Below are 17,592 nucleotides of genomic sequence, written 5' to 3' on the forward strand. Positions count from 1 at the left end.
AAGAAAAAATGAACAGAGTATTTCATCAGCGCCTCTTTCCCTAAGTGGGAAAAGCACATACATTTTTGTGTTTGGATAAATAGCTAAGGCTTTTGCAGAGTGGAAAAGTGTCATGAGAAAATGGAAAATATCTCTAATGTCTACAGCACATGAAATATCTAAGAGTAATAAAATAGTAAAGGGCAAGAGGGTATATCGTAAAAAATTATAGTGTACATGTTGGATGAAAAGCAAAATTGTGGGATTAAATGGTTGTGTTACTGAAATAGCACTTGGTACATAGACTCAAATATTCCTTTTCACATTCAGTTTCTCAGAGGCTTGACTTCAGATGCCTGAGCACTTTCAGCATTATTTTGGCCTTTATTCTTCTTTATCTGGAAAAACACAACTGCTAAAATTATACCTAAAAGAGAAAATTCAGAGTCAAATAGGTAGAGTCTTAAAATGTACTGTCACATTCATTTATAAAGCAGCACGTGCATAGGAAAAAATGACTCATATAATTTCATTTTTGTTTGTGGTTCAACAAAGTTTCATTGTCCTGCTGATTAAGAGATTCTAGGCATGGGCTTTCTTGGATAAGTAAGCTTACCACTTATCTTGTTGTCAGTAAGTATGTAACAAGTCCCAAGTCATATCGAAGCTGGTGGCTATCACTGGGTCTCTATCAAGGAATATAGGACCTAATGCCTGCACTACCCTGAAGACTAAGTATGTGAGCATCAGACAGAATTCCTGAGCTTCAGACACAGTCAATAAATGTTGATTCCAGTTCTTCTTCCTCTTCCCTAGAGGAAGTAGTCCAATGAGAAAAGCCAGAAAGCTGTTCTTAGACCAATTCACCTACCTAAAGCCTACTTTCACCACTTCCACATCAAGTATTACATTTTCTTTGCCGTGTTCCTCATCACTCCAGCTTGAGTAGACTACCTAACCTCTCTGGTTTTCCCCATCTCTGACCTACTACAAAATTTCATTGTGCATTTTAGCACTAAATGTATACTATAAATCAGAGACTCATCTGGAAAAGTAAGTTGTTTTTAAGAAATTAACCTGGCAGTAAGTTTACAAGAGGAAACATGGCAAAAAAGACTGGATGCTCAGAAGCCCGTTAAGAATCTTGCAATAATCCCAACCGTCCTATTTTGAAAAAAGTAAGGATATGAAACTACAAGATCCTATTACTTCTATCTTTAGATCACCAAACTCATCCAATCTTTAACCTGTGGTAAAATTATGAGAGTAAATGGTCATGTTAGAAAACCATGGCATAAAAACTCAAAAATCCTTTCAAAATGAGAGGACAAATAGAATAAGAAAAGGCATAGAGGTAGAGGTAGAGGGAAGTGAGTAAACCTCAAAAGCCAGCTCAATTAGTATAAAAGGTGTGCACCAAACTGTGGTTCTCAAAGAGAAATGATGGTCACCATGCAATATTAGGATGCATAATGGTCATGTCACAAAGGCCCTTCTATGTCATAATAATGAGGAATTCGAATGGAAGGGTATAAGGAAATGAGATCCCTTTTAGAGCTGTGAATCAGAGTCCAATGTGGTAGACTGGATGGTGGCAGAAAAGACCAGATGCCAAGAGAGCAATTAAGAAGACTTAGGATAATCCCAGCTCTTCCTTTAAAAGAGAAAGGATGTGGAACTGTATAAACTCTTTACACAGGTGAATTGATGAAGTATCTACTTTTTTATTTTTAATACATCTTTTTTGGAGTATAATTGTTTCCCAATGCTGTGTTAGTTTCTGTTGTACAACGAAATGAATCAGCCATATGCATACATATATCTCCATATCCCCTCCCTCTTGAGCCTCCCTCCCACCCTCCCTATCCCATCCCTCTAGGTTGTCGCAAAGCACCAAGCTGATCTCCCTGTGCTATGCAGTTGCTTCCCACAAGCTATCTATTTTACATTTGGTAGTGTACATATGTCGATGCTACTCTCACTTCACCCCAGCTTCCCCCTTCCCACCCTGTGTCCTCAAGCCTATCCTCTGTGTCTACGTCTTTATTCCTGCCCTGCCACTAGGTTCATAAGTACCATTTTCTTTTTTTTAGATTCCATATATATATACGTTAGCATACAGTGTTTGTTTTTCTCTTTCTGACTTACTTCACTCTGTACAACAGACTCTAGGTCCATCCACCTCACTACAAATAACTCAGTTTCATTTCTTTTCATGGCTGAGTAATATTTCATTCTATATATGTGCCACATCTTCTTTATCCATTCATCTGTTGATGGACACTTAGGTTGATTCCATGTCCTGGCTATTGTAAATAGTGCTGCAATGAACATTGTGGTACCTGTCTATCTTTGAATTATTGTTTTCTCAGGGTATATGCCCAGTAGTGGGATTGCTGGGTCATATGGTAGTTCTATTTTTAGTTTTTTAAGGAACCTCCATACTGTTCTCCATGGTGGTTGTATCAATTTACATTTCCACCAACAGTGCAGGAGGGTTCGCTTTTCACCACACCCTTTCCAGCATTTAATGTTTGTAGATTTTTTGATGATGGCCATTCTGACCCGTGTGAGGTGATACCTCATTGTAGCTTTGATTTGCATTTCTCTAATAATTAGTGATTTTGAGCATCTTTTCATGTGCCTCTTGGCCACCTATATGTCTTCTTTGGTGAAATACAAGTAGCTCATGGAGCTCAACAGCAAAAAACCAAACAACTCAATTAGAAAATGGGCAGAAGAAGTATCTACTTCTAATACTTAACTTGTGGTAAGGACACCATTTGAAAGGGGGTAAGGACTACAGTAGGCACTGAGCTGTTTACAAAAAAGAAGACAGGGAACTCTGCTGTCTAGCCAGGCCAGGGGCCATGGCAGAGTGAGGCCTGTGATGCAGTGGAATTATTCTGAGATAATAAAGAATCAAGGCCCACAGTCATGAAACATAGAAAGGGGAGTTCTGCAACATTTCAGGTATGCCAGCATCTCCACTGGAAGGCTAGCTTCTACCTATTCCAACAATGGCAGACTAGACCATAAGCTCTGTGAGTGAAGGATCTGTGTATGTCTGTCACTGTGTTCCCCACCAAGCACAGTGCCTGACACATAGCAGAGGCACAGCTACTGCATTTCTTTCTCCTTCATCATGAAACCTTGGTAACTAGGCATAAAATACAATAATGTATTCTTTAAAGCCTCTTATGTTGTATTTCCCAAACTAACCAGCAAGGCAGTGATAGGTAGAGGGTGGTACTAAAGCAGTAGCTCCCAATCAGGAAAGTTGGATATGGTTTACTGGTGATCTATATTCTTGGTTATTGCCTAGATTGCCATTTCAGCAGCCCCAGACCAGTCCATGAAGTCAGACCCTGATGTGAGCTAATGTTTCCAAGGCCCAGAACAGAAATCCTTGAATCTGAGAAATTATACTCACCAATGACCAAAAGGGTGGTAAGGAGTATACCAACTGTCATGCCCACAGTGGGTATCCCAGGCATGTGAGCTGCTGGCTGGAAACACCTATCTTCCACACACTTGCAGAAAGTAACTGAAAAAGAGAACAATATTTTGTAGATAAATTTTAGAGCGAACAATTGCAGAATCCTATCTCAAAGACAAGAATTCCTACAAACTACCATATTGACAGACATTATCCCAAGTTGCCTGCAGCAAAATATCTACCTGGTAAAGAGACAGTTCCTTCCAAGGGTGGCCAACCACCATCATTGATGCGGACTGGGATGTGGTAAACTCTCTCCTCAAAGTCCGTGTGCTTGGTGGAGAGGCTGGCATGAGTTCCTGTCAGAATAGGGAAAAAATGACTGACATGGAAACACAACTGCAGGTCCCTGGATGAGCAGGAATAAAGCTCATCTCTGTATCATATAATACTAAAGTTGACTAGGAAATGGTTAGATATAAGTATGAGTTAAACTACCAAAAGTATTACCACTCCACAGGTACCCTTCATAATGTCAAAAAGGATGCTAAAGCATCCTTCAAGTTCTCAATTCATGACTTCTCTGTAGAAATGAATACTAAATATAGTAGGTTGTCATTACTCGTGGTAGTTATGTTCCATATAGTGGCCGCAAACACTGATTTAGAAAGAGAAAACATATTTGAAGAAATAACTGCTAACTTTTTTCCAAATTTGATGTAAAGTCTAAATCCTCAGATCCAAGAAGACAGACAAATCTTAGGAAAAAGAAAAATGAACAAAACTACACCAAGGCACATAATACTCAAATTACTTAAAACTAGTGAAAAAGAAAATCTTAAAGACATCCAGAGAAAAAAGACACATGACATTCAAAGGAATGAAGAAGAAACAATACAATCCAGAACGCAATGGAGAAATATCTTTAAAGTACTGAAAGAAAAAGTCTCAATAAGTTTAAAAGTATTCCAGTCAAATGTTCTCTGGTCACTACAGAATTAAATTAGAAATCAGTAACCAGGAATATGTGGGAAATCCCCACATATATGAGAACTAAATAGCCCACTTCTAAATAACCCATGTGTCACAGGAGAAATCTAAAGGGAAATTAGAATGTATTTTGAACTGAATGAAAATGAAAACATATCATAGTTTATAGAATACAGCTAACATGACACTAAGAGATAAATTTATAGCACCAAATGCCTATGTTAACAAAGAAAAAGTTCTCAATTGCCTCAGCTTCCATCTAAATAAAACAAGAAGAACAAGCTAAATACAACATAAGAAGAATAAAGGAAATAATAAAGATCTGAACAATGAGATACAAAACAAAAAAATAGAGCAAAATCAATGAAACCAAAAGCTGGTTCATTGAGAATATATCAACAAAATTAATAACCTCTAGCCAGCTTGATCAGGACCAAAATAGAGGCAAAAATTTCCAATATCAGAATGAGGTGATACATATCCTGCAGATATTAAAAGAATAATAAAATAACATTATGAATAACTTTGTGCCAATAAATTAGACAAATCAAATGAAATAGAGAAATTATTTGAAAGATACAAAATAACAAGCTCAACCAAAAATAAATCTATAACTTGAGTAGCCCTATATCTATTAAAGAAATTGAATTTGTAGTTAACTTTTGGTAAGGACACCAGTTGAAAGAGGGTAAGGACTACAGTAGGCACTGAGTCCTACTGTAGAAAATTTTGGGCCAGAAGCCTTCACTGGTGAATTCTATCAAACATTAAGGAAGAAATAAAAAACAATTTTACACAAACTTCCAGGTAATTGAAGAGATAGAACCCTTCCTAACTCATTCTATGAAGCCAGCACTACTCTGATACCAAAATCAGACAAAGACACTGCAAGAAGACAAAAATACAGACCAATATCCCTTATGAATATAGATAGAAATATCCTTAAAATTTTAGCAGATCAAATCCAACAGCATATAAAAATGCTAATATTTCACCACCAAGTAAGCTTTATCCCAGGAAGAGAAGACTGAATTAACATCCAAAAGTTGATTGATATACTTCTCCAATTAACAGACAAAAACAACATAACCAGGGCTTCCCTGGTGGCGCAGTGGTTGAGAGTCCGCCTGCCGATGCAGGGGGCACAGGTTCGTGCCCTGGTCTGGGAAGATCCCACATGCCGCGGAGCGGCTAGGCCCGTGAGCCATGGCCGCTGAGCCTGCGCGTCTGGAGCCTGTGCTCCGCGACGGGAGAGGCCGCAACAGTGAGAGGCCTGTATACCTCTACCAAAAAAAAACAAACAAAAAAACCCCCCAAAAAACCAAACAAAACCCCAAATCAACCATACAATCATCTCAATAGATGCAGAAAAAAACACCTGAAATTTTTAGCACCCATTCCTAATTAAAAAAACCCAAAAACCACCTCTCAGCAAGTTAAGAATAGAAGATAAAGTCCTTAGTCTGATAAAGGGCATCTACAAAAAACCTATAGCTAACTTTATACTTAATGGTGAAAGACTATGAATGCCTTCTCCCTAAAATTAGGAACAAGCCAAGTTGTTTCTGCTCTCACTGCCTTCATTCAACATTGTCCTGAAGATTTTAGCTGCTAAGAAAGCAAGCTAAAGATATAAAAGCCATCCAGACTGGAAAGGAAATAAAACCTATAATTCATAGACAACATGACTGTCTATGTAGAAAATCTATGAAAACGTAAGAAAGAGAGGGAGAGAGAACTTACAAGTGAGGTCAGCAATGTTATAGGCTACAAGATCAATACACAAACATCATCAATTATATTTCCACATCCTGGAATTACTTTAAAATTTAAAATTTTTAAATATTTAAAATAACACAAACATGAAATGCTTAGGGGAAATTCTATAAGAACTACACTTGAAAATTAAAACACATTGCTCAGAGAAAGTAACGAAGACCTAAATAAGTGGAGACATAATCATATTCATGGATTGAAAATTTCAATTTTGTTAAAATGTAAATTCTCCCCCAAATTCAGCTATAGATTCACACAATCTCAATCACAATCTGCATAGGTTTTTGGGGTAGAAATAGACAAGTTCAATTCTAAAATTTATATAGAAATGCAAAATAAATGTTTTGAAAAATAACAAAGTGAGGACATTTACACTACCTGATTTCAGGTCTTATTATTGAGCTGCAGTAATCAAAACATTAGAGTATTGCTATAAAGACAAAGAGATCAATGAAACAGAAAAGAAAGTCCAGAAATAGACTCATATATATGTGGTCACTTGATTTTTGACAAAGCTGCCAAGACAATTCAATGTGAAAATGATATTTTCAATAAATAGTGTTTATAGCCGTGACTGTAAAAGCTAAAACTATAAGACCTCTGGGAGAAAAAAAATTAGAAAAATTTAGCGACCTTGGCAAAAATTTCTTAAACAATACACAAAATAGTCACAAATTATAGAAGAAAAAAATCAGTAAACCAGATGTCATCAAAAAAATTTACTTTGCTCTTCAAAAGGCACTGCTACAAAATAAAAATGTAAGCCATGGCCTGGGAAAAAGTATTTATAAACATATATCTGACAAAGAACTTGAATCTAGACTACATAAAGAATGTTTATGACTCAACAACAGAAGCCAAACTGCTAAATATTTTAAGCAGGCACAATATTTGACCAGACACTACACCAGTGAAGATATATGGCTGGCAAATAAGCATATGAAAAGATGTTAAACACCATTAGTCATTAAGGAAATATAAATTAAAACCATAATGACCCAGCAATTCCACTCCTGGGCATATACCCTGAGAACACCATACTTCAGAAAGCGTCATGTACCACAATGTTCATTGCAGCTCTATTTACAATAGCCAGGACATGGAAGCTACCTAAGTGTCCATTGACAGATGAATGCGTAAAGAAGATGTGCACATATATACAATGGAATATTACTCAGCCATAAAAAGAAGCAAAACTGAGTTATTTGTAGTGAGGTGGATGGATCTAGAGTCTGTCATACAGAGTGAAGTCAGTCAGAAAGAGAAAAACAAATACCGTATGCTAACATATATATGGAATCTAAGAAAAAAAAAGGTCATGAAGAACCTAGAGGCAAGACGGGAATAAAGACACAGACCTACTAGAGAATGGACTTGAAGATATGGGGAGGGGGAAGGGTAAGCTGTGACAAAGTGAGAGAGTGGCATGGACATATATATACAACCAAACGTAAAATAGATAGCTAGTGGGAAGCAGCCGCATAGCACAGGGAGATCAGCTCGGTGCTTTGTGACCACCTAGAGGGGTGGGATAGGGAGGGTGGGAGAGAGGGAGACCCAAGAGGGAAGAGATATGGGAACATATGTATATGTATAACTGATTCACTTTGTTATAAAGCAGAAAATAACACACCATTGTAAAGCAGTTATGTTCCAATAAAGACGTTTAAAAAAAAAACCAAGTTAATAAATATGTTAACAACTCATATAACCATATTAAAAAAAACATAATGAAATATTACACTCCCACTACAATGGCTAAAATTAAAAAGACTGAGCATAGCAAGCACTGGGAAGAATACTAAGCAACTAGAATTCTCATTCACTGGTGGGAATGTAAAATGTTACAGACTATTCGGGAAGCAATTTGATATTCTCTTAAAAATTTGACTGTATGGCTACCATATTATGACTTGTAGGTATTTACCCAAGAAAAATGAAAGCATAGCTCCTACAAAGCACTTGTTCACAAATGTTCATAGCAGCTTTTAAGCAATTTAAGTAATAATCAATATGTTAATGAATAATGAATCATGATATAGTCATACAATGGAATACTATTCTATAATATAAAGGAGTGAAGTGTTGATATATGCAACGACATGGTGAAATCCCCAAATATGTATACTAAGTGATATTCACCAAACAAAAAAAGAGTACATGTTGTTATTTTATTTAGATAAAATTCTTGAAAATGCAAACAATAGTGACAGGAAGCAGATCAGTGATTACCTGGGGGTGAGGGATAGGCAGTGTGGGGTGGAAAATAGGGATTGCAGCAGAGCATGAATAAAACTTTGGGGGTGGTGGAACTGTTCTTATCTGATTGTGCTGATGGCTTCAATGGTATATACATATATTGATTTTTATAAAATTGTATGCTTTAAATATGTGCTGTTAATTGTAAGTCAATTATATTTCAATAAAGCTCTTTTTAAAAATCATGATGAGTGGGTTTCCCTATTGCGCAGTGGTTAAGAATCCACCTGCCAATGCAGGGGACACGGGTTCAAGCCCTGGTCCGGGAAGATCCCACATGCCGTGGAGCAACTAAGCCCATGCACCACACTACTGAGTTTGCACTCTAGAGCCCGTGCGCCACAACTACTGAGCCCGTGCGCCACAACTACTGAAGCCCTCATGCCTAGAACCCATGCTCAGCAACAAGAGAAGCCACCTCAATGAGAAGCCCGCGCACCGCACCCAAGAGCAGCCCCCCGCTCGCCGCAACTAGAGAAAGCCTGCACAGCAAGGAAGACTCAACACAGCCAAAAATAAAAATAAATAAAATAAATAAATTTATTTTTTAAAAAGTCATGATGAAACCTGTTTCTCAGCTGCCATTGGAAATTTTGCAATGTTGCTCTGATTGTCCAACTATTCATGTACCCTAAGAGAGATGTTGTGTATTAATAATCTTTCTTTCCTCCAAACCCCGGGGGCTTTCAACCCTCTGGAGAGCTTGCCTGTGCAAGTTTCCACAGCATGAACTTCCTTCCTGGAGCGTGGAAGAAAGCTCTGTGTCGAGTGCTGCATGCATACCAAGGCAAAGAAAAACTCATTCCATCGCCCATCAGTGTTTTTCTCGATGTTCTTTTGACAACTCACCATTGATTTTGGAAACTTCCCAGTCTTTTTGTAAGCTTTCACTGCCAAGGGAAAATGTAAAGTGTCGACCCCGAAATGACTGCTGATCATCATCAGTGGCCTCGAAAATTAGGCTTCCGGGTGCTTTAGGGGGATAGCAGAAGAACAAGCCTGTGTATTCCTTGACCAGCCGTGGCGGGTTGTCGTTCACATCCATGAGGGTCAGGTGGAATTGCGCCGTGGAGCTCAAGGAGGATCCACCTAAGGAATTGAATCATTGAAATATGGTATCTGCTTTCTCATTCTCCTCTCAATAAGAAAGGATATTTCCTTTTCTTTAAAAAAAAATTTACAATTCAGACCTAGTTTCATTTTCTGCTTAGAAAGTCTTGATAATAATAAGAAGTATGTGCTAATATTTTATATTCATTACTTCAGAACAACACTGGTGTACGTTTACAGATGAGAAGACTGAGCTTCAGAGAAGTTGTGTGACGTGCCCAAGGTCACATAGCGGTAGAGAGACTTCCAACCCAGGGGATCTGACTCTAGAGCCCACACCTTTAATTGCTCAACACTGACTTAGGCATGTTCGTTAAGTTTTCTAAGGCTCATTTCTTCAGCTGTAAAACGTGACTTTATGAGGATCTGACATGTATTCTTAGAAAATTGTACAGAGCTATACAAATGTTATTTGCTGTGTTATCGTGGAGAAAATTTTGACCTCTGTAGCGTGAACAATTGGTAACTGTGTGATCATGGGCAAGTTACTTCTCAGTACCTTGGTTTCTTCATACATCAAATACGGTCAATAATAGTACCTACCCCATAGTGTTGTATGAGGGGTAAGTGCTTAGAACAGGATGGTCAGTACAACGTAGACACTTACTGTTCTCATTCTCCCTGATGTTTCTACAATTTCTGACTCCGACCTGCTTCAATTCCAGCAAACCCTATTTGCCTGCTTTTCTTGTCGGCTGTCTCCTTAACCAAAGGAGGAAGTCATTTCATCAATGTGTATCATTTCAGGGCCAACAACTGCAAACAGAGCAGGGTTTTGAACCCTGGTTTTGATTCATGAAACTTCTAAAATGTGAGAGGCCTTTAGGACACATCCAAAGCAAAGTGCTGACCCCACATTACATTTTAGCGGAAGGCACAGAACAAAGGCTTAGCCAGAAACTTCCTGCTGATTGAATCAGGAACTTTTAAATTGAGAGTTAAATTTATGGAGTGTGATAGTGGTATGTGCTAGAAGCACATCAACTAGAAGTAAGAGAGAGAGCCAGTCCCCGACCTGCCTCAGCGAGGCCCGTCCACTCACACACCACCATTCCAAGTTCGACACACGCTTCTGCATGTTTACCCTCATTGGTTTAACGTGACTGCAGTACTTTTGTTTTTCTTCATCTTTTCACAGACAGGGACCATTTTCATGATTCCCACCTATTGGAATGTTCCACATTCCAGCTCCCAACCCTGGGCTTCACATTTTGAAAGTTTCCTTCTTTGTTATAAAACTATATTTATTTAGTCATAATTTGTTCAATTCTAATTTTTTCGTAAGCCAGGCAGATATATTTATTGTCTAATTAGAGGCTCTGACCAGCATAAGATCAACAGGATCCCGACTCCAAGTTGGAAAATTCCATTTAAACATAAAGAAACTCAGTGTTTTAATCACGAGCCTTATCACTGGTAGGCATAATATTCCTGTGAGTTTATTTTTATAGCTATATAAGATTCAAACATCCTTGGCTTATCTTTATAATAAATCTTTCCTTTCAAAAGTTCACCTGGTTTCATCAAAACAGATATCCAGGGCCACCCAAATCTACCAAATCAGAATCTGCAAGGTGAATTCCTATCTGTATTGAACAAGCTCCCGGGTGATTCTGGCATATATAAAGTTGAGAACATTGAACAAAACATTTTATGTTTCAAAAGGATGAGACCTCGGTCACTGCAATTTAAGCCTGAAGGAGCAAGTAATAGTCTAGGTAGGCAGATCAGTGGTTTGACCCTGCTCCCTGGAGAAACCCACAACCACTTTGGAGGAAGGGAGGTAGCTCAGTGGGGACACAGGAACCTTCCTAGAAGCTGTGGTCCCTTCAGGACACCACAGAGTGAGCAGCAGCCCTGAAGCCTAGCCAGCCTCCAGGTGCATCCCTGCCTGAAAGAGCCCTGCTAACGGGCACGGGGGTTCTCATCTTGAACAAAACCGAGAAGGTGTGAACACTTCTCTCCACTTTTGTAACCTTCTCATTTTTCCACTGTAAGATATTCTGACAATTTGACCCAGTTTCCCACCCACCTCACCCTCCTTCCCATTTCTACTGATGTAGCCCCTAATCATTTGTGTTACCTTTTATTTATTATTTTTTAAATTTATTTATTTAGGCTCACCTACTTCTGTTGCCACCACTTGTACCTGATACAGACTTTCAGCTTCCCTGTCCAGCGGAGCCACACTAAAGATCTCGCCGGTGACGGGGTCAATTTTTAGCCAACCTCTCTTGTCACCTCTTAATGAATAACTTTAGTAAGAGAAAAACGCAAAAGGAAGCCCACATTACTCTGCATGAAAATGTAAAGATAGTTTATACACCACTATGCTATTATAACAGCACTATGCCTTGCATATTACTGACAACATATTTAAAGAAACATGATCTAATATTATTACTGCTTTATTTGCATACCATCTGCCTTCAAAGGGAGGATTTGTTCATCCTTACAAAGTGGTTTTTGTACTTGTTTTAAAAGAAAAGGTATAGTCACAAACTCTAGCAGAAAAAAAGTTAAACTTTTCTGGTAATCAAAGAATTTCAATTAAAACAACCTGGAATTATCTTTTAAAATTGATTAGCAAACCGCCCCCTCTCAGAAAATTTGAACACTCATTGGTGGAAACGTGTGAATGGGTGGATACTCAGAGGCTACCGGTGGGTGGCGCAGTGAATTCCTCATTCAGCAGACATCTATTGAGGGCTTAGCAAATATCAGGCTGTGGACCAAGAGAGGAGATTACAAAAAGAGGTTCTAGGCCAGTGGAGGAGATAGACACTGAGACAGATAATTCCAGTAAAATGTGGTGAATACGAAGAGGCCATGTGGAATCCTAAATAAGTTAATGGGAATCAGAGAAGTCTTTCCGAAAGAGTAGATGTTCACTAAAGCAAGAAAAAGAAGGATGCTTTAAGCAGAAGGAATTGTATGAACTAAGGCTGAGAGGCCAAGGAGTAGCTTAGGGTGTGGAGGCATCAGACATTCCAACAGTGGTGGGATAAAATATCAACAGGACGCAGTGGATGGCAAAAGATGAAGCCAGAGGTGTTGGAAAGAGCTGGATCATGAGAAGCAGTGGGCAGCCAGGGAATGGTGGTAAGCAGGACAGTGACCTAGTCATGTTTGTGTCTTCAATGGAACTCATTGGTAGGTGTATGAAAGGTGAATTTGAGAGAGACAAGCCTAGAACCACAGGAAAACCCATTTCTATAGCCTTTTGGGAACAACACATCAGAGCCATAGGATGTCTATATCTTTAGGTCAAAGAATCCCACCTCTGGAAATGTTCTCCAAGTAAAAAACAATTGAACAGAAGTTAAGAAAAAGAATTAGATACATACATTCAAAACTTTTCTAGAATTAAAAAAAAAAATACTGGAAGCAACCTACATGTCCAGTCGTAGGAGAATGATTAAGAAGTTATAATGTGTTCGTTCAAATTAATTTTTCCCCAGTGTTAGAATATTCTATATGCCAAGCACTGTGTTAGGTTATGTGTATGGTCGGTGAATTAAAAATTCCTATGTAGTCGGGATTTCTGAGTGAGATAGACACCCTTTGGAGGGTTTTCAGAGGAGTCACGTGATCTGATTTACTTTTTTAAAGACCCACACTCTGACTGCAGTGAATGGACTCAGGGAGGGGTGGAGGAGATGATTATGGTGACCTGGACCATTGCAGAAGTGGTGAGAAGCAGGTGGATTCTGGATATGTTTCAATGAAAGAATCTCTAATATTTACTGATATATTGGATTAGGAGCCATTGGGTGTTAATGGATTCTAAGTCTGTGGACCTGAAAGAAAGAAAAGAATTAAATTGCTCAGGCTTTGGCAGCTTTGGAGTCATCCTTAATTCTTAACTGACTCATTACTAGCATTTGAACTACTGATTATTCCTCATTCATGAAGTACTTTTTTCATTTGTCTCTTACAGGACACTACCTTTCTCAGTCTTCTTTCTCATCTCCTGATTTTAACTTAATAGTACATATGTTATATCTTTTCCTGGATCCATCTGAGGAATGATCTTAAATGCCTTTGTTTTCTCCACTCATAAACTCAAATTTTTACTCACTTGTCTCTGACTAATAACTTTCATAGCATTCTCATAAGGGAGATAGAATTATTTGTTAAACAACAAATGGTTGTTAAATTAGGAACATTTTGTACCCCATCATAATTAGTGACATGTATGGAGCAGTATCTACACTATCCATACAGTACAACCCGTCTTCTTTCCTTTCTCATATTTGTCTTTATGAAAGTTGACAAGTGCTTGCAGAGCAAAACAGTAGGTCGGATCTTTACTCTGACAGACAATAAGAAAAAGGTCTTGGAACTGATTCCAATTGCCTAAATGATCACTCAATGGGAGGCAAAACTCCCCTTAAATGTTTAGAGGCACTTAAGGAATTGTCATTCATAACCACATGCATGGGTTTTAAGTCACGCTAAAATATTTGTCATGCCATGGACAGTAGGACTGATGTTATACAGTAGAAGCAAAAGATCCGGGTTCAAGTCCTATCTGTGTGCTTATTAACTAGATGATCTTAAAAAGGTTATAGATATTGATACAGATATGGATACATACACATACATGTGTTAGCTTAGAAAAATTAATTATCATTGTACATATTTAAGGCAAATCTGTGTGGGTTCTATTGCACTGAAAAAAAAAAAGATTGAGAATTGCTAAGATAGAAAGAGTTACACATCTTGTTTAACCTTCTTAGCCCATGTACTCATCTCTCCAGGGCTGAGTTCTGGAATGAGTCTTGTTGCCCCAGACCTGCTCTCTGCAAAGCTGAGGATCCTATACAACCCCCTTTGAGAAGATTACCTTCACCCTGTCAGGTGGCTGAGTCTGCCCAGTCAGGTTTTTGCTTTATTCTTCTGTTTAGAACTCCAGTTCGCCTTAGGGGCTGGAACTCTTCCCCAGACCCTGGTCCCATGACTGGTCCAGACAGAGGGCCTAGCTGTGGACAGCCCAGTCTCTAGACCCCACTTCCTGAACTCACCAGCTGTCAGCTGGGACCTGCAGTAGGCAGGTTGGGGTGGAATCTGACCCGCTTCCCGCTTGCCCGAGCCTGGATTCTCACTGATGCCCCCCAGGGTACTGGCACCTGCCAGAACCAAGGGCAGATTCACCAAGTGCACTGGGACATGGCCTCAGATTGCTGGCTGCTCCTTTAGGGGAGAGTCCTGGAGTCAGGCCAGCTTCTCTGCCCTTCCCAGCCCTTCCTCCTCCCCACCATCTGTGGTCACAGCACACGGCTAGGCCTGCCCAGCACTGCTCTCCTCTACCTTATGTCCAGACCTTCCGGATCCTTGGCAGTCACGTTGCCCACTTTAGTGCCTTTAGCCACATCCTCTCTGACTTTTGCTTGGTATACTTGTTGGGAAAATTGCGGTGCTTCATTCACATCTGTCACAATAAGTCTGAATGTAGCAGAAGAGCTGGCATTGTACTGTACACCAGGCACCAGAGGCTCAGGATTTTCTGCTTGGAACACAATATTGTAAACGGCTACTGCTTCAAAATCAAGAGGCTGTGTAGGGAAAAAAAAGAAGGAAAATTAATTGGGGGATAATTAGCTCTCTTAAGATTCATTCCCTATGTTCCTTGAAAAACGCTTACAGAGCAGCAGTTCTTAATTTAGTGTCAGCAAAAACTTACTTTTCAGGATACTAGAGCCGTGGAAAAGTTTTTGCTGCAGGACTTTTCAGGACTTTTAATATGCTAATGTGTGTTCCAACTCTCCTAGAAGAGGAAATCAATGCAGCACTCCTCAAATTTATTAACCCTTGAGTAATTCATTCATTCAGCAGAAACTTACTGATTCTCTGAAGATGGTTCTCAGAAGTCATTGGGAAATGCTTATGCAGAGATTTTCACATTGGTGGAGGATGATTTCCCAGAAACCTCAGGACTTAAACCTCAAAATAAAAGACTTTAAACTCATGGAGGGTGGGAGAGTTTAGCAGACACAATCAAGAGATCGATGGTCTGCTCTGGTTCAAGCCATGTCAGACAGGACCAGGAATGAAAATCAAGAAACTAATTTTGGTTTAGTTTGAGGAAGAATTTAACAGTTAGGGCTACCCAAGACAGAAAGAGTTGCTTCAAAAAGCAAGTTCCTAACTCTGGAAGCTTTCAAGAATAAGCTTAAACAATACATGTCAGGCTAGCATAAAAGGACTTAAGTATCATTTAAGCAATTGGTTTTTTTAAAAATTATCACCACCCAAACGATTGGTTTACATTCTTTTAAGGTTCCTCTCAAGGCAGAATCCATAATTCTATGGGGAAAAAGTCCTAACCCTAGAGACCTGCTGAGGAGTGAGACAACCCTAAAGTAGGGCTTCTAAAGGGGGAAGAAAGGGTTTCCTGGGATCCATGAACTCCTAGAAACCAAAATCTAAATACTGTATTGTTAAAAAGAAACAGGAGGCCCCAAATGGGGTCACTTGTGCTAAACCCCATGTCAACAAACCAAAACTTAATACCTAACCTAATTACAGTCTCAACCCCTGCCCAGAAATGCAACCTTTAACCAATCAACCTGGAATTACTCCATCAGAACTAGTGAGGTAATCTGCCCAATAGGTCCTTTTGTTCCCTTTAGGAGGGCAACCTTGCCTGAAACAATGCATTCTTTGCTAATAATTTCCTTTTTCCGCCTCCTTTCTGCCTTTAATAACCTCTCCTTTTCTACAGCTTGGTGGAGGTTCTTTCTATTTGCTAGATTGCTAATGTCCAATCCATTAATTGTTTACTAAAGCCAACTGGATCCTTAAATTTCCTCAGTTGAATTTTTGTTAACAAATTTGGTGGCAGTGGTGGGATTGAAGGAGATTTACAACAGCTTTGAGGACAATGAGAAACACAGGTGTGGTACCCCTCAAAAACTCTAAGTTCACTGTCTTTTTTGCCATTTCCAAGAGCTGGGGGTAAACCCCTCCGAGCTCCACTCTCTTTGTGTTTAGCTTCTGATCCAGTTGGCTTTCCAGTCCAGGGCTCAGTGGGTCAACTTGAGCTGGCAGGTGGTTCCATGCAGTATCTGAGTCCCTAGCCCTTGGTTCTGTCTGAAGTACCCCTCGGTTGTATAGAATCCTTTTCCCTAGTTCCAGTCCACAGTCCCCATTTACTGGAGTCTGTTGACTTAATCCATGCTGGGAATTGCTGATGGTGTGCACAACCTTCTCTTGGTCAGTCTGCAGTAACATCTCTTGGTTACCTCTGATGTGTTAAGGTGTACATGTTTGTTTGTCTTATTTTGTGTAGGTAAGGGCTATTGCTAGCAGAGATCTCAGAAGCCAAAAAAAAAAAAAAAAAAGCTGCAAAATTTGGTGGGTACAGATGGAGCATTTAAGGGCTGTTAGAGTGCTCACCACCTAACTCAAAGACTCCTGTATTAGGATAAGTTGGTCATAGAACAGGTTAGATTGATACAGACCACCTGCCAACCTAAAGAAAATTTCTGTGCAACAAGGTACAATACATGGTAAAACAACGCACAATTCCCAAGTCAGTGGCACAGCCCTTTTAGGTATTAGTTCAGCATAGCTAATGGGATCCATAAACTCTAAATTTAGAGTTAAGTGCACCACCTTCCAGCATACCTGCTATTTTATGTCTAAAAACTATGTCTCAGGAGCTATAAATACCTACAAAAAAATGGCCAAAATTTTACTAAAGACAACCTAGAATTTTGTGCATAAGAACTTGGCTTGGTAACCATCAGACTGAGGTCCCAAATATGGCTGAACAGAAAGTAATGGAAGTTGAACTCCATTTGCTGCTAAGCGTCCTAGCAAACGTTCCAATTAGATAAAAGCATTTAAGAACTGCACTTAGGGCTTCCCTGGTGGCGCAGTGGTTGAGAGTCCGCCTGCCGATGCAGGGGACACGGGTTCGTGTCCCAGTCCGGGAAGATCCCACATGCTGCGGAGCGGCTGGGCCCATGAGCCATGGTCGCTGAGCCTGCGCGTCCGGAGCCTGTGCTGTGCAACGGGAGAGGCCACAACAG

The 17,592-nt window shown here is 39.5% G+C and overlaps 1 protein-coding gene across 1 annotated transcript in view; it reads right to left on the reverse strand.

Annotated features, from left to right (window-relative positions):
* Positions 1–305: 305 nt before the first annotated feature.
* The window catches only part of CDH17 (cadherin 17), an 89,693-nt gene continuing 72,406 nt past the window's right edge, over positions 306–17,592 (reverse strand). Inside the window, exons 13-18 of the mRNA XM_060116026.1 lie at positions 14,867–15,111; positions 11,678–11,808; positions 9,293–9,532; positions 3,661–3,777; positions 3,413–3,526; positions 306–406 (exon numbers count right to left, since the gene is read on the reverse strand). Coding sequence (XP_059972009.1) covers positions 306–406; positions 3,413–3,526; positions 3,661–3,777; positions 9,293–9,532; positions 11,678–11,808; positions 14,867–15,111 — 948 coding nt within the window. The remainder of the gene's footprint in view (positions 407–3,412; positions 3,527–3,660; positions 3,778–9,292; positions 9,533–11,677; positions 11,809–14,866; positions 15,112–17,592) is intronic.

The sequence above is a fragment of the Mesoplodon densirostris genome, chromosome 13 (assembly GCF_025265405.1).
Source record: "Mesoplodon densirostris isolate mMesDen1 chromosome 13, mMesDen1 primary haplotype, whole genome shotgun sequence".
Classification (NCBI taxonomy): Eukaryota; Metazoa; Chordata; class Mammalia; order Artiodactyla; family Ziphiidae; genus Mesoplodon; species Mesoplodon densirostris.